The 23,886-nt window shown below is 43.0% G+C and overlaps 1 protein-coding gene across 3 annotated transcripts in view; it reads left to right on the forward strand.

The window, feature by feature from the left end:
* The window catches only part of LOC133446133 (E3 ubiquitin-protein ligase TRIM39-like), a 40,099-nt gene that overhangs the window by 4,307 nt on the left and 11,906 nt on the right, over positions 1–23,886 (forward strand). The window contains exons 2-3 of one of the 3 annotated variants that reach the window (XR_009782801.1): positions 11,159–14,978; positions 18,157–18,239. Coding sequence is in view for 1 of the 3 variants with exons in the window: in XM_061723968.1 (XP_061579952.1) it covers positions 11,168–12,814 (1,647 nt within the window). In the remaining 2 variants the exon portion in view is untranslated. Of the gene's footprint in view, positions 1–11,158; positions 16,918–18,156; positions 18,240–23,886 lie in introns of those variants that run through there. The other 2 variants (XR_009782802.1, XM_061723968.1) reach the window with 2 other exon arrangements.

A 23,886-nucleotide genomic window follows, 5' to 3' on the forward strand; every position in this document is an offset into this window, starting at 1 on the left:
CACATCTGCTTTGGGGCGTTCCTGGACTACTGAAAACACATCCCACCCATCCTCTTCGTAATCTTTTGGTCTTTCACAGACATATGGCATTCTTGCAAAAAAACTACATCATACCTGGTTGATTTCAAACTGAAAAGTACCTTATTCCTCTAGATGGGGTTCCCTAAATCATTGACTTTCCAGGTGGCTAAATTATTATTATGAGTAGACATTGTTATATTGCATAGCAATGTATAACTGTGGTAATAAGCAGGTTCCATGTCTTGTTTTTGGGATAGAGACAGTTGTGGACGTACAAAAAGGAAAAGCAAAAACCAGACAAAAATAATCACAAATTAAAGCTGCAAGCAGCGATGAACGGGCCCTCGCACCCTTGTGCACATTCAGGCGTGCTGCAGTGGAAGCGCTTGTATGACTTGCATGTAGATTCTTCAGGCTTGGACATTTAGCGGATGAGACCACCCACGACTCTCTATATCAAACCATTCAAAATTTATGGCAGAAAGTAGGAACTATCAGATATTGACCAATCAGATGAAGGGGCGGGGTTAATTTGCACCAATGAAGGTTAAGGACTCAAGACCATGTCCGATGACACCATCCACGAGTCCTTATGTCATACCATTCAAAAGTTATGGCAGAAGATAGGATCTATCAAATATTGACCAATCAGAAGAAGGGCGGGGCTAATTCATGCCAATGAAGGTCAAGTACTAAATACCGAGTCAGATGACACCACCCACGAGTCTTTATGTCAAACCATTCAAAAGTTATGGCAGAAAGTAGGAACTATCAAATATGGACCAATCAGGTGAAGGGGGGCTTCTTCCTGTCGGCCTCTGGTGTCGCGTGTGGCGGGGTTGCGCCCCCACTCCCCCACTATAGATACACTTCAGGTGGAGCTTTGATAGGACTATTACACACACACACACACACACACACACACACACACACACACACACACACACACACACACACACACACACACACACACACACACATACATACATACATACATACATACATACATACACATACACACACATAGCCACACACATACACACACATAGCAAAACATACATATACACGCACACACACGCACACACAAACATACACACACAGCCACATAGACATATACATACACACACACACACATAGCCACATAGACATATACATACACACACACACACATAGCCACACAGACATATACATACACACACACATACCCACACATACATATACACACACACACACATAGCCACACAGACATATACATACACACACACACACATATAGACATATATATCGGCTCGTTCACCTGCATGTTTGCTCTGTAGTTTTTGGGGTTAGTTAATCACGGTATCTTAGCTCAGATTGTGATTGGATCCCGAGACTTGGGACGGTTGCTGCTCGTATTCCTGCCGGTTCCGTGCCGGTTTCGTGTCTGTTCTGTTTCTTTTTGTTTTTTTGCAGATTTCCAGTGCTTGACGTGCGCCTCCATGTGTGTTCTCATGTCTGCTGGATTAGCAGCGCTTTTTGGCATCTATTGTCGCGATGGTAACACTTTTGACTGAGAAAAGTAATGCCCACCGTCGCAGGATCCAGACGCACATTTTGATGTATAACACACCTGGGTGCACATTACGGTTCGGGCCACATTAACGGCCGATGATATGGCATAAATTGCGCCAAAATTACACAATTAATTAAAAATGGCCGACCTCCTGTTCAGTTTCGGCCATGCCGCCAAGAGACTTTTCTTTAAGTTACGACATGATACAGGTGTGTACCGATTGTCGTGCATGTACGTCAAACCGTATTGTGGGGCTTGAGACACAAAGTATAGATACAATAGGGCCTTTGCACTGTCAGTGCTCGGGCCCTAATAAAACTGAGTGCACTGTGAATCTTAATAGTATGTAACTGTCAGTAAAAACTGAAAAAACTAAGTCGAACCGTAGCAGCGTACCAAAAGTAATGCCGCTGAAATATGTAGGCACCTTGAGTATGAACTGAGCAGATTTCTTCTTATGAAATATTAAATTTTATACAGATTTCTTTTTTTTATTCCATCCTTTTTATACAGACCGTACCAAAGGTTTTTTACATGTCCTAACTTTAGGGATAAGTTGATCTGGTCCAGTATTTTTATGCCAATAAGAGAAAGAACATTTTTGAGTAGTCCAGTCGGGATGGGGTCTAACATACACATGTTTGATTTAGCTCTATTGACGACTGAGGTCAGCTCAGGGAGGTCTAGAGCAGGGGTCACCAACCCTGGTCCTCGAGGGCCGGTGTCCTGCATGTTTTAAATGTTTCCCTGCTTTAACACACCTGATTCTAATTAATCATCGTCATCAGCTTGTCATCCAGGGCTGCACAATTCTGTTAATGACACAGTCACTTGTATCATGGTGCAATGAAGCAGGAAAACATCTAAAACCTGCAGGGACACCGGCCCTCGAGGACCAGGGTTGGTGACCCCTGGTCTAGAGGATCGAAACAGTCCAGAGTCAAGTCAGAGCCTTAGGAAGTTGCTAAAGCTGAAGAAATGCCTACAGCCGCTACCGGGTGGGCCTGGTTGATTTCTTCTCTAATTTTGATGATTTTTCTGTTAAAGAAGCTCATAAAGTCTTCACAACTGAGAGCTTCCATGGCTCAACAGAGTTGTGACTCTTTGTCAGCCTGTCTCCAGTGCTGAACAGAAAACGCAGGTTACTTTTATTATCCTTGATTAACGATAAATAGTAAGCTGTTCTAGCTTTGAGAATGGCTTTTTTATATACTATTAGATTATCTTTCCATTCAGGATAGGAGTCTACAGACATACAGGAGTACCACTTCTTACACACTTTTTTTATCAACATGCGGATATCTGAATTATACCAGGGAGTTAAGCTCCTATGGTTGGAAACCCTCCTTCTCAAAGGAGCAACTGCATCTAAAGCTAAGTACAGCAAATCAGCAGTGTTACTAGCAAGGAAATCAACATCTGCAGAGGTGGAACCCAGGTCACTGGCCTCAACTGCTTCACTATGTTCCACACTATGATGAGCGATGGCCTCCCTAAATTTAGCAATAGCTTCATCGGACAAACATCTTAAATTCAAACATTACTAAATAGTGGTCGGATAAGAGGGAGTTTACAGGTGACAATAACAGATTATCGGGTTCGATACAGTAGGTGAGGAGATCGAGAGAGATTGAGGGTATTCAAGATTCAAGATTCTTTATTTGTCATTGTTCATATTTCATAACAACATATTACAGGTGCTTCATCACAGTTGTTGGTCCTAATATAAGTGCAAGATAAGTAAAGAAAAACATACAAAAACCCACAATCCTCTTTGCTGTGTTGACTACTCTCTGGAGCTTCTTCCGTTCTGCCTGCAGTGGGAGAACCACACCGGGATACAGTAGGTCAGGATGCTCTCAATAGAAAATCGGGAGAAGGTTGTCAGCAGCTGCTGGCTGATGTTGCTCTTCCTGAGCACTCTCAGGAAGTTGAGCTTTCTTTGCGACAGTCTTGGTGTTTGCAGACCAGGACAGGTCTGCGGAGATGGTGGTACCCAGGGAGGTGAATATGTGGGCTCTCTCTACCGAGATTTCATTGATGTAGAAAGGAGATGAGTCTGCCTTGGGTTTTCTGATGTCTAGGATGATCTATTTGGGTATGAATAAAACAGTGCATCAGTTTGTTTAATTTTTGTGCGATGCCGATTGATTGTAGAAGAGAATTAAAAGCTTATTTAAGATTATTGCCATCAACATCAATATGAATGTTAAAGTCACCCACTCTGATGACTTTATCTGTACTGATCAGTAAACCAGATAGGAAAGCTGAAGACTCTCAGACACAGCACCAGCAGGGGGGCCGGTACACTACTACTAACAAAACTTCTCTGATTTCCAGCGCAGGAGTTTTAGACTAAGCGTAAAGCTTTTTAATGTATCATAATTCCATTTAGGTTTAGATTTTATTTGAAGACTGGAGTTATAGATTGCCGCTACTCCTCCGCCTCGGCCCGTGCTTTGGGAAAAGATGATTTAAAGGGGACCTATTATGAAAAACGTGTTTTTTCTCACTTTAACATATATAAAGTGGTCTCCCCTCAGCCTGCCAACTCAGAGAAGGAGGAAATCAACCAAATTCTGCAGTGTCTGTACAGCCCGCCCAGATGAGCCGTCCAGTGTCATGTGACTTCTACGAGCCGTTCAGATTCGGTGCATTTTCGTTACGTAACCAAAATTCAAACCACGCCCACAACTGTAAAACCGTGTAACTGCATGCGAGCGTCCGACTATCGCGTAGCACTGAGTGGCATCGGACGCTCTCTGTCCATCTCCCTCCAGCCAGCTGCCACTTTATTGAGGTTTTTGTAGTGAAATGAGGAGGTATCATAGAGATAACTTCTCATTTCAACTAACTGGATCAGCCGTTCCCCATCCGTGACTGTTTCCTACAGCGCTTTCAACCGGCTTTCAACGCAAGTGCCGGGAAGAAAATAGAAGCCTGTATCCGACAAATGTTCAGCTCAAAACGCCGCTGCGCAGCGCTGCGTCGCTGCGTCGCTGCGGCCAGTTAGGACAGTCCAATAGAAAATAAAGCAATGGAATTGATTTTGTGGCTGACGCTCGCTCGCATCGCATGCATGACACGGTGTAAAGGCTGATTTATAACCTACAGCATAGGGTACGCCGTAGGCTACGCCGTACCCTACGGCATAGGGTCTGTGTCGATTTAACGCAGAACCATAATTTTCATAGCGGTGTATTGCATCATTCAGTGACTCATTATCATAGCCTCCCCACCCACTCAGAATCCCTCATAGAAAATGAGGTTAGAAACGGTAAAGATAAAGACATGGCTCAGAGGCTGAATTTCTAATTTATATAGAAAAAACAATCAAAAGTTTGTTTTTAAGACATTCAAGGCCTGTTTAAAATAGACATTAAATGCCATAATAGGTCCCCTTTAAGTAGCCAGGCGGAGTCAATTCATTTAAACTAACATATTCGTCATCCTGTAGCTAAGTTTCTGTTAAACAGAAAATATCACTCCTTGTCTCGGCAATTAGATTGTTTACTAATAGGGACTTGGAGCGTAAAGATCATATAGTAGTCCACATCTGATATTTCAGTCTTTAATTGGTACCAAATGTGCATTGGTTTTCATTTTTACAAGATTATTTTGATTAACGCATCTATCATGCTGCACTGATTATATTTTGCAAGGCACCTTGTTAGAATCGCTAATAACATAATGCCTTCCTACATTTTTCATTGTCAGGCGGTAGTCCTTGAGAAGCATGTAAGACTGCAGCTCTGCATCCTGGACTGGCCCCTGGATTGTGGGGAGAGTGTCTAATAATATTGGCCAGATTTCTATTAACAAGAGCTGCACCATCCCACAATCTTGAGTGGGTTCAGCTCCAGGTGGTTCTGACTGCACCAGTTATATTATATTTCTTTATTTGGTATGGACATCACAATAACATAGGACAAACCAAATGCACTGTTTGAGTGTTTTAGCATACATGCTAATTTGCAACACTTGTCCACAGGAGGCTTTTAAAAAAATTATATAAATACAATACAATAGGATATACAATAAAATTAGAGGATGACATAAGATATAAAGCAAAGACAACATTCAAGAGCAGAACCAGACCTGACCTATTCATGTAGGCACTGTTGTTTAGACTTGAGCCATAGTTTGAGTCCTCTGTTGAAAATATTGCCACACGTTTCTAATTTTGAATTAGTCGGTAAAGAATTCCAGAGTTTTGCACCCTTCACAGAAAAAAACGACTCACCAAAAGAGGTCTTATATTTTGGGATACGACAGTCACCATTGGTGCAGGCCCGTGTGGTTACTCTACCAGAGCTCTGATGCCTAATAACCACTTCAGAGAACAGGGGTGATACATGATTATATAAACATTTAAAAACCAGTTCAAGACTACTAAAATTCACAAAGTTTTCAAAAGTTAAAAGGTTGTGTTTTCTTAAAATTTCACAGTGGTGCCATCTCATAGGTTTCTGATCCATAATTTTTATTGCCTGCTTGTATAATGATGTTATAGGTTTTAGAGTTGTTTGAGAGGCAAATGACCATGATGTGATGCAATATGACAAATGTGAAAAGATCATTGCATGCATGTATAATCGAGCAGTTTGACATGACAAATTCCTTCGAATATAACGAAATAAATTTAGATTTGGTTTGACCTTCTTGGAAATTTGCTTAACCTGACTGTTGAATTTTAAATTCTTGTCCAGAATAATGCCTAGGTACTTGACTTCGGTCACTACATAAATTTTTTCCTGGTCGATCCATACCTCAAATATGTCATTAGCAGCCCTATCACGTATAGAGAAACACATGGAGACAGTTTTCTTTACATTAAGAGTTAAATATGACAGCTCAAGCCATTTATGAATGTTTAGTAGTGCCTGTGTCAGCTGCTCGCCTGCCAAGCTTGGTGTTTTTGCGGACACGTAGATGACAGTGTCATCAGCATACATCTGGCACTTGACACGCGGACAGCAGTTTGGTAAGTCATTAATGTACATGGAAAACAACAGTGGTCCGAGTACAGACCCTTGTGGTACTCCCATGCTGTTGGTATGAAGGCTTGACTTCACCCCATTGACCCTGACACATTGTTGTCTCCCCTCCAGGTAAGACTTAAACCACTGCAGAGCTTCTGGTGACATTTTGAATTGATTTAACTTACTCAGTAGGATGCTATGGTTAACAGTATCAAAGGCCTTTTTTAGATCCAAGAACACTGCCCCCACAACAAGTCCTTTATCCAGTAGACCTTTGACTCTTTCAAGCAAATAGCAATTAGCTGTTTCTGTGGAGTATTTTTGTCTAAATCCAAATTGCTGTGAGTAAAGCAATTGGTTAGACTCTAAATGTTCCATCAATTGCTCAGCTACAATTTTCTCCAGGACTTTTGATATTACAGGGAGGATAGCAATAGGCCTATAGTTACTTGCTATCTCCTTGTCTCCTGTTTTATAGACCGGAGTAATTATTGCAGTTTTCCATCCGTCTGGAAATGATTTTGTTTTTATTGACAGGTTTACTAAATAAGTAATTGGCTCCAGCAGACAATTCAGATACTTCTTGATTAAGACATCATGTAGATTATGAATGTCCTTTGACATGGAGTTACTCATGTTCACAATCACTTTTTTAACTTTATCCTGAGACACTTCTTTGATATGAAAAGACTCAGAATGAATCTGATTCACTTCTTTAGAGTTTGACTCAATAGTTTTAAAATGACTTGCCAGTTCTGTTACAGACTCAATAAAAAAGTGGTTAAAAACATTTGCAATGGTCTCATTACTGTAAATGGGCTCATTACAAACCTTAAGACAGTTTATTTTAGGATGCTTTTGCCTACTGGAATTGGTTAATCTGTTTATGTGTTGCCATAGTTTAGAGCTACAGCCATTGGCCTCTTCAATGAGTTTGGAGAAATAATTATTCTTGGCCTTCCGCAACTCAGACACCACTTTATTCCTCAAGCTAGTATACATGAGATGGTCAGTGTTGTTTTTTGTTATTAAGGATCTTTTCAGAGCAAGATCTCGTTTTTTAATGATTTGAAGTATATCATTATTAAACCATGGAAGAGAGTATTTTTTGGGTTTACTTCTCCAGGTTTTTGTGTATTTATTTATTAGATTGCTTAAAGTAGAGGTAAAGCTTTTGACACTATAATTTAGATCTGGCTCTTTAGTTACTTTTTCCCAGTTGATTTTCTTCAGATCATGTTCAAAGTTAGCTATTTTTGATTTGGGAATTCCTGTTGTTAAAATGGAATTTTCCATTTTGTTATGATGAACTAGACGTTTTTTAGTTAGCTTTCTTACAATCAGTGTCATATTATGGTCTGAAAGTCCAGTAATAAGATTATATGTTTTTGTTATTCTTTCTGGCCTATTTGTAAAAATCAAATCTAAAATAGTTTCACTGTTTCTAGTAATTCGAGTGGGTCTATCTATGAGCTGTTCATATTTAAATTTCTCTGTAATTGATTTTAATTTTGATCTACCACGTTTTTACAGCCAGTTGATGTTAAAGTCCCCAAACAACATACATTCATAACCATTGTCAATAGAGAGAAGAGTCTTCAGTTCATTATAGAAATTGACATCATGAGATGGAGGATTATAAACCACAACATGTTTGGGGAGAGAATTACATTCAGTCCCAAGCATTCCAAGTTCATATTCAGTTCAAGCTCAGAGCATTTGAAATGCTCCCTAATATAAATTACAACGCCCCCCCCCCCCCTCTACCCATCCTGTCTTTCCTGTAACATGAGTATCCTGGTATGTTAACTAAATCAGTGGGTACATTACAATTCAACCAGCTTTCAGATATACACAGAAAATCCAAGTTAGAATCAATAAGTAAATTCTGTATCTGATCTATTTTTGGCAGTATGCTTCTGATATTTATATGTCCTCCAAGTATTCCTTTGGGTTTGTTTCCAGTGGACCAACTCTTCCACCTCCTGTCTGTACACGGACTCGTCACCCTCCCGGATCAGGCCGATGACGGTGGTGTTGTCCGTGTACTTCAGGAGCTTCACAGAAGAGTCGCCTGCAGTCGTGGTGCAGTTGTTGGTGTAGAGCAGAGGTGTCCAAAGTCGGTCCTCGAGGGCCGGTGTCCTGCATGTTTTAGTTGTTTCCCTGCATCAACACACCTGATTCTAATTAACGGTCGTCACCACCTTGCCATCAAAGTCTGGATAGTTCTGTTGATGACCAAGCTCCTTGTATCATGGTTTGATAAAAAAGGGACACATCTAAAACATGCAGGACACCGGCCCTCGAGGACCGACTTTGGACACCCCTGGTGTAGAGGGAGAAAAGCAGTGGCGAGAGGACGCACCACTGGGGGGTGCCAGTGCTAATAGTCCGTGATGGTGGTGTAGAGAGTCCTGCTGTGCTGCTGGCCTGTTCATTAGACCTGCAGTAGAAACTGTTCAGCTGGTTTGCAAGCCTGAGGCTGCCTGCAGGGCGTGGAGGTGTTCTTTTGAACCCGGTGATGTCCTGCAGACCTCTCAACACAGTAGAGGGGTCAGGGTTGGCAGAGAGGCGACTCCAGTCTTTCTCCGTAGCTACTCTTTTCTTTCCTGATCTCCCTCGTCAGAGTGTTCCTGGCCTGCTTGAACAGGGCTTGATCCTTGGCTCGGCACAGCTTCCTGAGGTTCGATGTGAACCAGGGCTTGTTGTTGTTGTATGTGCAAAAGGTCTTAGTCTGCATACACATGTCCTCACAAAAGCTGATGTAGGATGTCACAGTGTCCGTGAGTTCATGCAGGTCTGTGGTAGCAGCTTCAAAAACACTCCAGTCTGTGCAGGACTGAAGCTTCAGCTTTGACTTTGATGTCCCTGGTGGGGCACATAACATGCTGCCTGTATTTAGGAAGTTCGTGGGTGAGGTTTGCTCTGTTGAAATCCCCCAAAACAATGAACAGTGAGTTTGGGAGTTTTTTCTCCAAGTCCATTATCTGGTTGACCAGCAGCTGAGTAGCTTCAGTTACACAAGCATGCGGCGGGATGTAGACAGCGACCAGAACAAAGGATGAAAACTCCCGATGTGAATTAAAAGGTCTGCAGTTCACAAAAAGGGTCTCTAAGTGCAGGCCCGGATTAAGAGGGCAGGGGCCCCTGGGCAGAAATTCTTGGTGGGCCCCCCCGAAAACACACACAAACATGCAAACAAACTGGGTTTTGAATTCTGGACTGCTATTTGTTGGAAACACCTGTAGCTTACCGCCTCACGGTTTTAACAACACTGTAGAAACTGCACATTCAACATTTAATAAATAAATTTAACAAGGACACCTAGTTCGGGAGGGGGGGATCATTGTCAACTTGATACCCTGTCCTCCCACTCCCTGTTTTTATTGCATTAATCACATGCAGTCAACACCAGGGTCAGGAGGGGGGCCCACATCACCCGCATTCCCTCACCGGCCTGGGATAGGTGGGTCGCGATGCCCAGGCCTGGCGGGGCTCGCCGCGCAGCCTGGGGTGCCCCGGGGGTCCAGCGGGATCCCTGGCTGCTTCTTCCCGTGTCGTGGGGGCCCCGCTGGCGGTGGGTTGCCTCCCGCCCTCTTCTCGCCCTCTGTGGGGTTGCTGGTGGCCTGGGTTCCGGGTTCTTCCTCGTCGGCCCCTGGTCTCGCGGGTGGCGGGGTTGCCCCCCCCCTCCTCCCCCACTATAGATACACTTCAGGTGGAGCTTTGATAGGATTATTACACACACACACACACACACACACACACACACACACACACACACACTCCCATACCCACTCCCATACCCACACACATACATACACATAGCCACATAGACATATACACACACACACACTCACTCAAGCACACATACACATATATATGTATGTGTGTATTCATACATGTACACATACGCACACATAACTACACATACACACACACACCTAGCCACACATACATATACACATGTACACACACACACATACAGCCACTTAAGTCATATTCATATATACACACACACACACACACACACACATAGCCACACACACACATACACAGCCACAGAAACATATACATACACACACACACAAATACATACACACATACACAGCCACACAGACATATACATACACACACACACACACATAGTCATATACATACACGCATACACACACATAGATATATACACTTGCTTGTTCACCTGCATGCTTGCTCTGTAGTTTTTGGGGTTAGTTAGCGGTAGCTTAGCTCAGACCGTGTTTGGATCTCGAGATTTGGGTCGATCGCTGCTCGTGTTTTGGTCGGCTCCGTGTCGGTTTTGTGTTTCGTTTGTGGTTTTTGTTGCAGATTTCCAGTGCTTGACGTGTGCCTCCATGTGTTCCTGCTTCCTGGATTGGCAGTGGATGTCAGCGTTAATGGTAACTCAGCTCTATAAAAAGACATTTATAGGGCTGATTGTTAATCCATGGCTTCAGTTGAAGGTTAGATTGTATCACACCAATTAATCTTAATTAACACAGAACTCCTCTTTGTACATGTATGAAGCATGAAATAAATAAATACATTTTTATAATATTCTTTTTTTTTTATTCCCTTTTGTTTCCAGATACCCACCATGTCTGCTGGCAGCAACCTGAGATCTGCAGATCAGTTCCTGTGCTCCATCTGTCAGGATGTGTTCACTGATCCAGTCACCACACCATGTGGACACAATTTCTGTAAAACCTGCATCACTCATCACTGGGATGATAATGTTCTCTACAAGTGTCCCATATGTAAGGAGATGTTCAACACCAGACCTCAGCTGAACATTAACGTCTTTATCAGAGAGATGGTTTCTGAGTTCAGACGTGAAGCTCAACAGAAATCCAGCAGCAGCAGCTCAGAGCAACAAGCTGCAGAACCAGGAGAAGTTCCCTGTGACGTCTGCACTGGAACCAGACTGAAGGCCCTGAAGTCCTGCCTGGTGTGTCTGCTGTCCTACTGTGAGACTCACCTGGAGCCTCATCTGACAGCTTCACGTCTGAAAAGACATCAGCTGGTGGAGCCTGTGGATAACCTGGAGGACAGGATTTGTACGAAGCACGATAAACCTCTGGAGCTGTTCTGTAAGACCGACCAGACATGTGTCTGCATGCTCTGCTCTGTTTTAGACCACAAGACTCATGAGTTTGTTCCTCTGAGAGAAGAATATGAGGGAAAGAAGGCAAAGCTGGAAAAGATAGAGGCTGAGATTCAGCAGATGATCCAGAAGAGACGATTGAAGATTCAGGAGATCAAAGAGTCGCTGAAGATCAGTAACAATGCTGCAGACACAGAGAAAGTAGAAGGTTTTCTGATCTTAACTTCTCTGAAGAAGTCTGTTGAGAGAAGCCTGAAGAAGTTCATAAAGGAGATGGAAGACAAACAGAAAACTACAGAGAAACAGGCTGAAGACCTCATCCAAGATCTGAAGTATGAAATCTTTGAGCTGAAGAAGAGGAGCTCTGAGGTGGAGCAGCTCTCAAGCTCTGAAGATCACCTCCACCTCCTCCAAAGATTCTCATCCCTGAAAGATGCTCCACCCACCAAGAACTGGACAGAGGTCAGAGTCCATCCACCTTCATATGAGGGGACTGTGATGAAAGCTGTGGACCAGCTGCAGAAGAACCTCAGAGAAAAGATGAAGAAGCTGCTCACTAAAGTTGAGCTGAGGAGGATCCAGCAGTTTGAAGCTGATGTGACTCTTGATCCTGATACAGCACATTGTAAACTCGTTCTGTCTGATGATGGAAAACAAGTTCACTGTGGTTATATGAGGAAGAATCTTCCAGATAATCCAGAAAGATTCTCTAAATATGTTGGTGTTTTAGGAAAACAGAGTTTCTCTTTAGACAGATTTTACTTTGAGGTTCAGGTTAAAGGAAAGACCAGATGGGATGTAGGAGTGGCCAGAGACTCGGTCAACAGGAAGGGAACAATCACAATTGATACATGGAATGGTTACTGGGCTGTATGTCTGAGAAATGGAAATGAGTATGAGGCTAATGATGATCCTCCAGTCCGTCTCCATCTCAGTTCTCCTCCTGAGAAGTTGGGGGTGTTTGTGGATTATGAGGAAGGTCTGGTCTCCTTCTATGATGTTGATGCTGCAGCACTTATCTACTCCTTTACTGGCTTCTATTTTGCTGACAAACTCTACCCATTCTTCTGTCCTGGCCTCAATGACAGTGGAAGAAACTCTGATCCTCTGATGATCTGTCCTGTCAATCAAACTGTCTGATCTTTGATATAATGAATCTTCATCAACACTGAATGTTCATGTGAAATGATTAAGTGCAAGTACCCATGAATACTAAGCATAGTCCTAAAAGGCACACGGAACACCACCACTCGCTTCACGTCCCTAACCGTTTTTTCCCAACTCAGTGACACACAGGTCGGTTTCTCAAGGACACACCCGCTGAGAAACCGATCCTGGTGATTGGCGACTCCATAGTGAGACATGTGAGGCCGACTTCAGCGACCATAGTTAGGTGCATCCCGGGGGGCAGAGCGGGTGACATTGAAGCAAATTTGATGCTGCTGGCGAAAAGTAATCGTAAATTTAGTAAAGTTATGATACATCTCTGCACTAATGACACCCGTCTACGCCAGTCGGAAGTCACTAAAATTAAGATTGTGTCGGTGTGTAACTACGCCATGTCGGACGCTGTAGGTTTCTCTGGTCCCCTCCCCAATTTGACCAGCATAAGTTTTAGCCGCATGTCATCGCTCCGCCGCTCGTTGTTTCGGTGGTGTTCAGAAAACGACGTGGCCTTTATTGACAATTGGAAGACGTTTTGGGGAAAGCCTGGTCTGATTAGAAGAGACGGCATTCATCCCACCCGGGATGGTGCAGCTCTTATTTCTAGAAATCTGGCCAATATTATTAAACACTCCCCCTGACAATCCAGGGTCCAGGCCAGGATGCAGAGCTGCAGTCTTACACACTTCTCTGCTGCTTCTCGAGGACCAACACCTACCAATAAAACTGTAGGAATGCATTATGTAAGTGGGGATTCTAACAAGGTGCCTAGCAAAATAGAATTGGTGTCAATTCCCCACCCTCCAAAAGTTTACCAGGTGCGGTGTGATACAGGCATTAATCAAAAAAATCTTGTGGTACCAATTAGAGACAGAAGAAAATTGATGGGGACTACTAAATATACGATCGTTAAGCTCCAAGTCTCTGTTAATAAACAATATAATTACAGAGACCAGGAGTCATATTTTCTGTTTAACAGAAACATGGTTATTCATCATTGATAGAGGATAACAAAATAACCCACTTTTTCTGTTCAGCACTGTAGCCAGGCTGACAAAGAGTCACAACTCTGTTGAGCAGTGCATTCCTGAAGTTCTCAGTTGTGAAGACTTTATGGGCTTCTTTAAAGGTAAAATCATGAGAATTAGAGAAGAAATCAACCAGCCGGTTGTGGGCGTTTCTTCAGCTTTGCTAACTCCCCTAGGCTCTGACTTGACTCGAGACTGTTTCTATCCTATAGCTGAATGTGCAGAAGGCAGTGGACAAACTAAAATAGAATCAGAACAACTGTTGCAACAGATGCAAACGAAAAAGTTCGTTTTCATGCTTGTCACATTTTTTTTAAATCTTGGAAAAAAGTGATTTTGCCACAAAGGGGCTGCAGAGTTCAACACTCTGTGTCACAGACTGCATATCCCTCATAGAAACGCTGAAAGCTACATATGCAACTTTGCGGGATGATTCAGATGGTGACTTTGAAAAAGTGCTCAGACGGACCGGAAAAGCACAAGATAGCTAACTGGGATGTGGCTGCTTCTCGTGAGCGCCAGCTGCCTTCAAAGTTTCGCACATCTGTTGTCACCAGGACTTTGGGGAAAACATTAGTTAGTAGATAATTAGTTATGAAGAGTGATGCTGATTTAAAGGCCCTTTTAAAGGACAGGCAGATATCGGAGTGAAACTGCCGATTTAAAGAGGACACATATGGAGTCATGAGAGCATCAGCCTCTTTTGCACCTGGATCTGCCACTTTCGGAGACAAAGATGTTTTACAGGCTCCGTATGACTTGCATGGGATTGAAATACTTAACGTACTGTGTTCACTCAGCACATCAGACGGAAAATGGATTAGGACAACTTCCCCACACGGATGGAAATACTGGACAGCTGCCCTTTGGACATTTTTCCTAATATGAACAGTCTGTTAAGAGCCATCATAACCCTCCCTTTGACCCAGCGTTGAGAGACTTTTCTCCGCTACAAACAGGAGCGCATGAGATCATCCATGCTGACTGGTCGCCTCGATAACCTGACACTTATGTCATTTGAAAGAGAAATGATTGACAGTTCGGATTATGATGACATAATCAACGCTTTTAACTCCAAGCCCAGAAGACTCTGTCTTGTTTAGCAACTGCAGGTAAAACAGTGTTGTTTATTTTTTATATTTCTGGCCCGCCGTGGCATGTTATGATTGCGTTTATGTGGGGAGGCACAAAACTTTAACATGTTCAATTTGTCTGACATTTCAATATCTGTTCTATACTACCCAACCCCACTTGCAAATCACCAACTTTATGAATGAACCTCATAAGCAAGTAATGGTTACGACCAATTATGTTGGTAGGGACGGTAGGGGACGGTAGGGACATAACACTACCAACATTTCAGGGGGCTCAAATTTTCCCCACCAACTTTTAAGCAACCTTATTTGCATTATATAATGAGTTCAGATATATAGGTAATTTAGATTGTCTTCCCAAATGTTGTAAGGATACAATTGACCCTGCTATTATTAAGTGAATTATTTTCATTATGTTCAAACTTACATTTACCCCTTTTCACTTGCTGAATTTGCCGGTAAATTTTTTTTTTCCTCAAACGCACGTTTGATTGGCTGATGACTTGACCCCAGCCTTCAGTGTACTCAGTGTCACTCATCTGCGTCCAGCGCGCAGTTACAGTACCTGGGGCCTTGAGTGGTCTTAAGACAAATGTTTATTTTTGGCATTCTGGATAGTTAAGAGATTATTAATACTGTAAGTTTGTATTTATTGTGTATGTTGATAGAATTTAAGTTATGTTCAAATATTGCAATTTAAATTGTTAATAAAATCTTGGAATATTCTGGAAGTTTTCAAAATGTTTCTTTAGTAGTTTTTGAAAACAAAGGTTTGAATCGAACCGTGTATCAGGTGAACCAATACACATGAAAGTTAGTATAAGTCAAAACAGATTTATTTTGCATTGATTATTTAGCCTATCAATTAATTAGGTTCATATTTGTGACAAATGTAGCCCTGACCCCCGTTCACCCAATCTGTTTGGTCTTATTAATGTCCCGTCCCCAGCAAAAAGTACATGCAGGTTATGCTGTTATATCGTCCCTACCAATGTTGAGAGTCTCATGGCAGGTACATCAACTGCACATGTGCGGTGCTTCACCTGAAGCCGTCCGTGTGAAACAACATAAACAATCAAATACAATTTAAAAACAACAGGCTAAATTAAATGATGTTACACACTCTTGTACAGTAGGTGGTGGTATGCACCTTAAAGTTGGTTGCGATCCGCCAATAAAACAGAGAAGAAGAACATAAACAATCCCATTGTTACAGTCCAGTTATATAGAGTGGTGCCTGTGAGTGAGACTGGCAGTGCCGTTTCAGGCAAGATACCGACAATTAATGTAAGCGGGATGTCAGCAGGGTGGACATATTTCAAAATAAGGGACGACGACAGAAGCAAGACAGACTGCGGGCTGTCGGCGCGGCTAACCGGCTAACGCGGCTAACCAGAATGTAACAATGGGATTGTTTATGTTGTACTCAGTGCTTTAAGTGTGCCGGTACGCACCGGTACGGAGTACCTGCACTTCTCAATATTAGCCTCTGGCGTACCGGGACTTTTTACGGTGTACCGGGACTTCTCATGAGCTCATAGTACTCTGTTCTCTCCTTGCGATTTGGCTATACAGTGGCGTCGCCATGACAACGCGACTGCCCCTCGGGAGACGTTCACTCAATAATATCATGTTGTTGGTCCTTGTAACTGCCCACATGTCAGTTTAATATTCTCATTTATGTATGTATTTTTTGGTTCCTACCTGCCCATTATTGTGCGGACGTATTGTTTGTATTTTTGTTTCTAGACGGTACCACTTTTATCAACACCAACTGGCAAAGCATGGTAAGGGAGAGAGTGTGTGTACGAGGTGTATTAATTGTGTGTCTGTGTAATTACATTAAGCTACAAGCCTGAATTTGCACGTGTATTTACATGATTACTTGTTCACCTTTATTTTCTTTAGTTCTCACCGGTCGGTCGGTGACCGGGAATAAACCCTGTTTTTAAAACAAGTTTGGGTCTCATGCTTTCTACCGGGAGGAGCTACAGTCCTCCAAAATATGTGAATTTGGCCTTTTAAGTTACACTACAATCAAATATTTAAGTCTAAAATAATAGACAGTCATTGTCAACCTTTTTTTTATGATAGAAACAAACACAGGAGTATGTTATTTAATTGATTTACTTGTCAACTGCATAGCTCACTTCTCCAATTTTCTCCATGCCTTGTCTCTATATTTGATCTCTGTGTGTCTCTCATGTGTCTGTCCACAGGGAACTCTAGGTGCCAGTTAGTTGGGTTGTGCATCACCCTCTATGCTACCTGAGGGCCACCCCCCTGAAGACCTCCCTTGTGTACACATAATTTGTTTGTAAAATTCAATAAAAAAAAAATATTTTTAAAATTCAGGATCATGTCCTAGTATTTAAATATATCACTTAATCATCTGCTGTTACCCACCGCCTAATTTACCTGTCCACTTAAAGCACTGGTTGTACTGTGAGTTACGTGGAGTGTTTAATAAAGTTCCCTGTGAGTAAGGGTAATACTCAACCGTCCAGTTTGTATAATTAAGGAAGATAGAACAAACTGAAACAGGGAACAGCTGGCTGAGCAGCAGCTCTGCGGCTGCTGCTCAGCCAGGCTGCACTCACCCGGGGAGCCGCGGGGCGGCTCAACATCTCCCCCTAGTGGCGCTAACCAGTAACTACAACAACAAAGAAGTATCGTTGCGTGGTATCGAAGAATTTTTGCGAGTATGAGTACGAGTATATGAGGGCAGTATCAGCAACCCTAGTCTTAACAATGAATTTTAACAGAACAGAGGTCTAATTGTGGAGTATACAGTAAGATTGCTGTATATCCTTTCATTCCTGTAGATATTTATCTGACAGGAATCTGACTTAAGTACGAGGTGTACTATAATTTACAGTGGTCCGAGTCTGACAGATTTTTTTACACAATATAATTTGTACGCACATCTCAACTTTAAAAAAATCAGGCCCATCCAAATTTTTGCAGGCCTACCCATCAGCTACATTCTGTCATTTGTCTTTGTTTTACTTTATTTTAAAAATCATGAATTGAAGCTTAACCAGCGAGTTTCAGGAGCAGGACCACGCCTCAACCATGGCTCTTCCGGCATACCTTCAAATACTAACCTAACCCTCAGTTCCTCTTCGCTCTCGTTCTCTGCACCCCCCCCCCCCTTTTCTCTTCTCCTTCTTCCCTCTCTTTCTCTACCTCATAGATTCCTAGGGGGTCCGCCGTTGCCCGGGCGCTGCGGCGGATTCCCTACCAGCTTCCCCACAACACATCGACCGAACCATGGATCATCATCGTCATCGCCATCATCATCGCCATCGTCATCGTCATCGTCATCGCCATCGTCATCGTCATCATCTTCATCAATAAATCAATTAAACGTATCTCGTTGATGGCGTGGTCCTTGCTAGTGAATGGAGAAAATTACACCCTTCATTTTCTGACTTTAGACATAAAATGTTCCAGCCCCCCCAAGTAGCCACAATGTCATCATGTTGAATAATTATAAGTGTCCTGCTCCGACTTCTGAGCAAAGATATTTTAGGATTTACCAGCGTGATTGGATGTAGGCTATTGACTGCATCCATAATCAGTGTGGGTTTAAAATCACATTGTGGTGTTCTGGTGCTCCCCCTATAGTATATAAAGCAACCCCCCAGATGGGTGATGCGGGAACGCACTTCAGAGAGGACTAAACATGAATCATCCTCCGCTTGCAGCCTTGAGCGGTAATTTCTTTTAATCATGGTCAGTGCGGAAAACTTGATCCTGAGCCATAAACATATTGCAATCTTTGCCCTGAAGAGAGGTGTTCAGCGTGTTTATGCAGTCAAACATGTCAGAAAGACAGGCCAACCTTGCAACCCAGTTCATGTCCTCCATGTTTTTCACCAGTGGGGAATTAATTTCAGTGAGGAAGAGGAGCACTTCGTCGCGCAAATCCCACAGATGGATGAGGATCTTGCCCCACTGGACCTTGAGTGAAGAAAGCACCCATCTCAGCACAGAGGATAGAGAAGATATGCCCATTCATGGTGCGTGATTTAATTTGGTTAACAATTTTTACTGCCTCATTTTGGATCCCAAGGCCTGACGAAGAATAATACAGTGCTTCCAAACAGCGGCGGGGGCAACCGCTTGCACCTGAATATTTCTCCTGCTGTAGTGCGAGCAGGCAGTGGAAGACAAAACAGAAACTCTTCCTGAACACTGAGCTCTTTAATATAGCGCACATAAACCATTAACTGAGAGCAACTAGCCATGTCGGTGGAGAAAAGGGGCTCACGCAGATTATCTAGCACCTGCTCTTTCATATCAGATGCCATGTCTGAGATGGTATTGTCAGACATGGGAATGGCATTTAGCTTGGCAGCCCCAGATTCTCCTATCCTTGCTGCACACTGTAATGTTTCTTAACATAAAAAATGAAGAAACTTGGGTTCTGCTTCAGGTTTTTTATTCTCTCTTGAACTGCAGCACCTCTTACAGAGGCTCAGTCATGCACACTCATATAAGGTTTGTACCCAGAGTTAATCAGTACACCTGGATAGGTAACTTGGCAGGAATGATAGTTAATCTGCCCTCTGGTGGTCAGGAGTACTATCACTACATCCCCATTCTTTTAGCTGTAAACACACTAATACTAATGACCACACTATTACCAATGACTAATATCAATGCTTAATACTAGACACACTAATACCAATGCTTAATACTAGACACACTAATACTAATGATTAATACTAGACACACTAATACTACAGGCTAACCAACAAGAGCATATTTTTTTTTTTTTTAGTCTTTTATTTTTTCTCAGTTACTGCTTTAAAGAATCAGTCTATCCGGTGCTCTAACAGTGCGTGTGGATCTTCTCAGCACCGGTGAGGAGTGTGCCCGCTCAGCTGGAGGTTCACTGGAAGTTCAGCAGCTGGTGGCTCAGCTGATGGTTCAACTGATGCGGTGTAGGCTGAATCTTCATAGTTTAGTTGTTCTTGCATTTTCTCTTGTGTTTTCAGCAAGCTCCTTCGATTCCTCCTCAGGAATTGACCATCCTCTGTTCTGACATTGTAGGATCTTGGATTCACTTCCTCCAGAACAGTGGCTTTTGTTTTCCAGTTGTTGGAATCTTGGAGCCTCACAGTGTCATATTTTTCCAGTGGCACTAAGCTTCGGGATGACTTGTCATAGTTTGACTTCTGTCTCCTTTGCAGATGCTTCTGTTTCCATTTTACCTCATCATACTTTTGTGATGGTGCAGTATGGGGAAGTGTGGTGCGCAACCTGCGTCCCATCAGAAGCTCAGCAGGAGACATGCCATGTTCAAGTGGTGAAGCTCGATAACTCAACAGAGCTAGATATGGATCCGAGCTACTGTCTTGTGCCTTCCTTAAAAGATGTTTGACTATATGCACACCTTTTTCCGCTTTACCATTTGACTGGGCGTGCAGGGGGCTGGAAGTCAAATGTTGGAAGTCATATTCTTTTGCAAAGTTCTTAAATTCCCTGCAGCTGTAGCATGGTCCATTGTCACTGTAGACAATCTGGGGAATTCCATGTCTTGCAAATATTGACTTCATGTGTTTAATCACACAGGTAGCAGTCATGCTGGACAGCAGTGCCATCTCTGGATAGTTGGAGAGATAATCGATCACCAACAGATAATTCTTCCCATCCAGATGAAACAAATCAGTTCCAACTTTCTGCCACGGTTCATCTGGGATGTCAGTTATTGTGAGAGGCTCTCTTGGCTGCTTTGCATGATACTTTAGACAGGTATCACATCCTGAGACCATTCTGTTAATGTCTTCATTAATTCCTGGCCAATAAATGGCTGTTCTGGCCCTCCTCTTGCATTTTTCCATTCCGAGGTGCCCCTCGTGCAGCCTTTTCAGCATTTCTGACCTCAGTGACTGAGGAATGACAATTCTGTTCTTTCTTAGTAAAAGCCCATGAACAACACTCAGCTCTGCTCTGATGTTGTAAAATGGTTGACATTCACCTCTAGGCCAGCTGTCATTCAGATTCTTCATTACCTTCTGTAGCACAGGGTCTTTCTCTGTTTCAACTGCAATCTGCTTGGATTTCATATCAGACACAGGCAGTGATTCAGTAATCAGCTTGACATGGAGATTGACATCAGTCTCTGTAGAACTCTCACTCGGTGTCGTCGCTCTGGACAGAGCATCAGCAAGCACAATGTGTTTACCTGGTATATACATCAAGTCAAAATCATAGCGTTGTAACTTCATCATCAGTCTTTGAATTCTTGGTGACATCTCGCTGAGATTTTTCTTTATAATGGATATTAATGGCTTATGGTCTGTTTCTGCTACAAACTTTGGCAGGCCATAGACATAGTTGTGAAACTTCTCAAATCCATACACCAGTCCTAAACACTCTTTTTCAATTTGTGCATAGCGACACTCAGCTGCAGTCATCACTCTTGATGCGTAGGCGACTGGTCTCCAATCTTCTCCATGAGCCTGGAGTAACACAGCTCCAAGTCCATTTTTTGATGAGTCAGTGGATATTTTAATCTTCTTAGATGGATCAAAGAATGTCAGCACTGGCCCTGTTGTGAGAAAGGTTTTTAGTTGTGCCCATTCTTCCTCATGCTTATTAGTCCACTTGAATTCCCTTCCATCATGCAGCAGCTGTCTCAGGTGTACAGTTTTGGAGGACAGGTTTGGTATGAATTTTCCAACAAAATTGATCATTCCAAGCACTCTCAACACACCTTGTTTATCTTCAGGCCTGGGCATCTCCAGTATTGCATTCACTTTACTTTTATCTGGCTCCACACCTGCTCTTGACAGCTTGTCTCCCAGAAAAGTGATCTCATTCACACCAAACTGACATTTGGCTCGGTTCAGCTTTAGCCCATATTTCTGTATGTTTTTTAGCACCTTGATGAGTCTTTCATTATGCTGCTCCAGTGTGGATCCCCACAGTATGAGGTCATCCACGTACACCCTTACTCCATCAATGCCCTCTATGATGTGCTCCATGCTTCTGTGGAACACCTCAGGAGCAGAGGAAATTCCAAAAGGCATCCTTTGGAAACAGTAGCGGCCAAACGGTGTATTGAATGTACAGTACTTTGTGCTATCTTCATGCAGTTTTATCTGCCAAAATCCCTGGGATGCATCCAACTTACTGAAGAATTTTGCATCAGCCATTTCACTTATGATCTCCTCTCTCGTTGGAATCTGATAATGTTCTCTCTTTATGTTGGCATTCAAATCTTTTGGATCCATGCACACACGTAGGGCTCCAGTTGGCTTTTTAACACACACCATTGAATTCACCCACTCGGTGGGCAGCTCCACCTTCTTTATTACTCCCAGTGACTCCATTCGGTCAAGTTCTTGTTTCAGCTTCTCTCTTAGTGGAGCCGGAACCCGTCTGGGAGCATGAACTACTGGCTGTGCATCATCCTTAAGTTTAATCTTGTAGGTGAATGGCAAAACACCAAACCCCTCAAAGATGTCTGGATACTGATCCAAGATTGTCTTTACACTGTCCTGTGCATCGATACAATACACTCTCTTGACTAGGCCCAGCCGTTCACATGCTTCGTCACCAAGCAATGAGTCATATCCCTCTGGAACTACTACAAACATGACATTGTGTTCCTTTCCTTTGACTTTAACCTTAAGTCTGCAGGTGCCTTTGTTCTCAATGGGCTGACCATTATATGCTTTAAGAGGTTTTGTATTTGGATGTATGTGGGGCTTTACCTTCATGGCTTTGATGTCCAACTCATTCACCAGATTTGCTTGTGCTCCTGTGTCCAGTTTGAGAAGAATGACAGCTCCATTTACATGCAGTGGTGCTGTCCACTTGGGCCGCTCAACTGCACTCACACCTGTCCACTCTCCTTCAGGTGCGTGTGTGGACTCTTCCTGCATCACCATGCCAACAAAGAACGAGTCCGAGAGATCAGTTTCTTCCACAGCATGAACACGTGCAGCCCTGCTTTGTTTCCCCTTCGAAAAGCATTGCTTGGCATAATGATTCTGTCCTTTACAGTTGTTGCAAATTTTCCCATATGCAGGGCATTTTCTTGGTGCATGACGAGTGCCACATCTTTTACAATTAAAAGTCTCTGTACCTTTTTGCTGTTTCATCTGCCCCGTTTTCTGTCTTTGTGTCCACCCAGACGGTCCCGACACCATAGCAATGGCTGAGCTGTCTTTGTCCTGGTCCCCAAACGTTTTAGCATGCTGCAGAGCTAATTCACTGGCCTGGCATATCTTTACGGCTCTTGTCAGAGTGAGATCAGTCTCACGTAACAATCTCTCTCTTACTTTTCTGTCACAAATCCCGAACACAAGCTGATCCCGGATCATGGAATCATGCAGTAGTCCATAATTGCACGTTCTTGCTTTCAACTTTAAGTCCGTCACAAAAACATCCACGCTCTCAGCAGGCTGCTGAGTGCGCGAGCGAAACACATATCGCTCAAATGTTTCATTTTTCTTTGGTGAACAATGTTCATCAAACTTGCCGATGAAGGTGTCAAACTTATCACCATCTTCCTCCTCGGCATACACAAACGTGTTATATACCTCCAAAGCTTGAGGTCCAGCAACGGTAAGAAGCAGTGCAATTTTCCTGGCATCCGGTTTAGTGTCCAATCCGAGAGCTTGCAGGTACAGCTTGAAACGCTGTTTGAACACTCGCCACTCGTAGTCCACATTACCAGACCAATTCACAGCGTCAGGCGGCTTAACACTTTCCATGACGATATCACTCCTGGTACCATGTAATGTTTCTTAACATAAAAAATGAAGAAACTTGGGTTCTGCTTCAGGTTTTTTATTCTCTCTTGAACTGCAGCACCTCTTACAGAGGCTCAGTCATGCACACTCATATAAGGTTTGTACCCAGAGTTAATCAGTACACCTGGATAGGTAACTTGGCAGGAATGATA

Source organism: Cololabis saira, chromosome 1, assembly GCF_033807715.1.
Source record: "Cololabis saira isolate AMF1-May2022 chromosome 1, fColSai1.1, whole genome shotgun sequence".
NCBI lineage: Eukaryota > Metazoa > Chordata > Actinopteri > Beloniformes > Belonidae > Cololabis > Cololabis saira.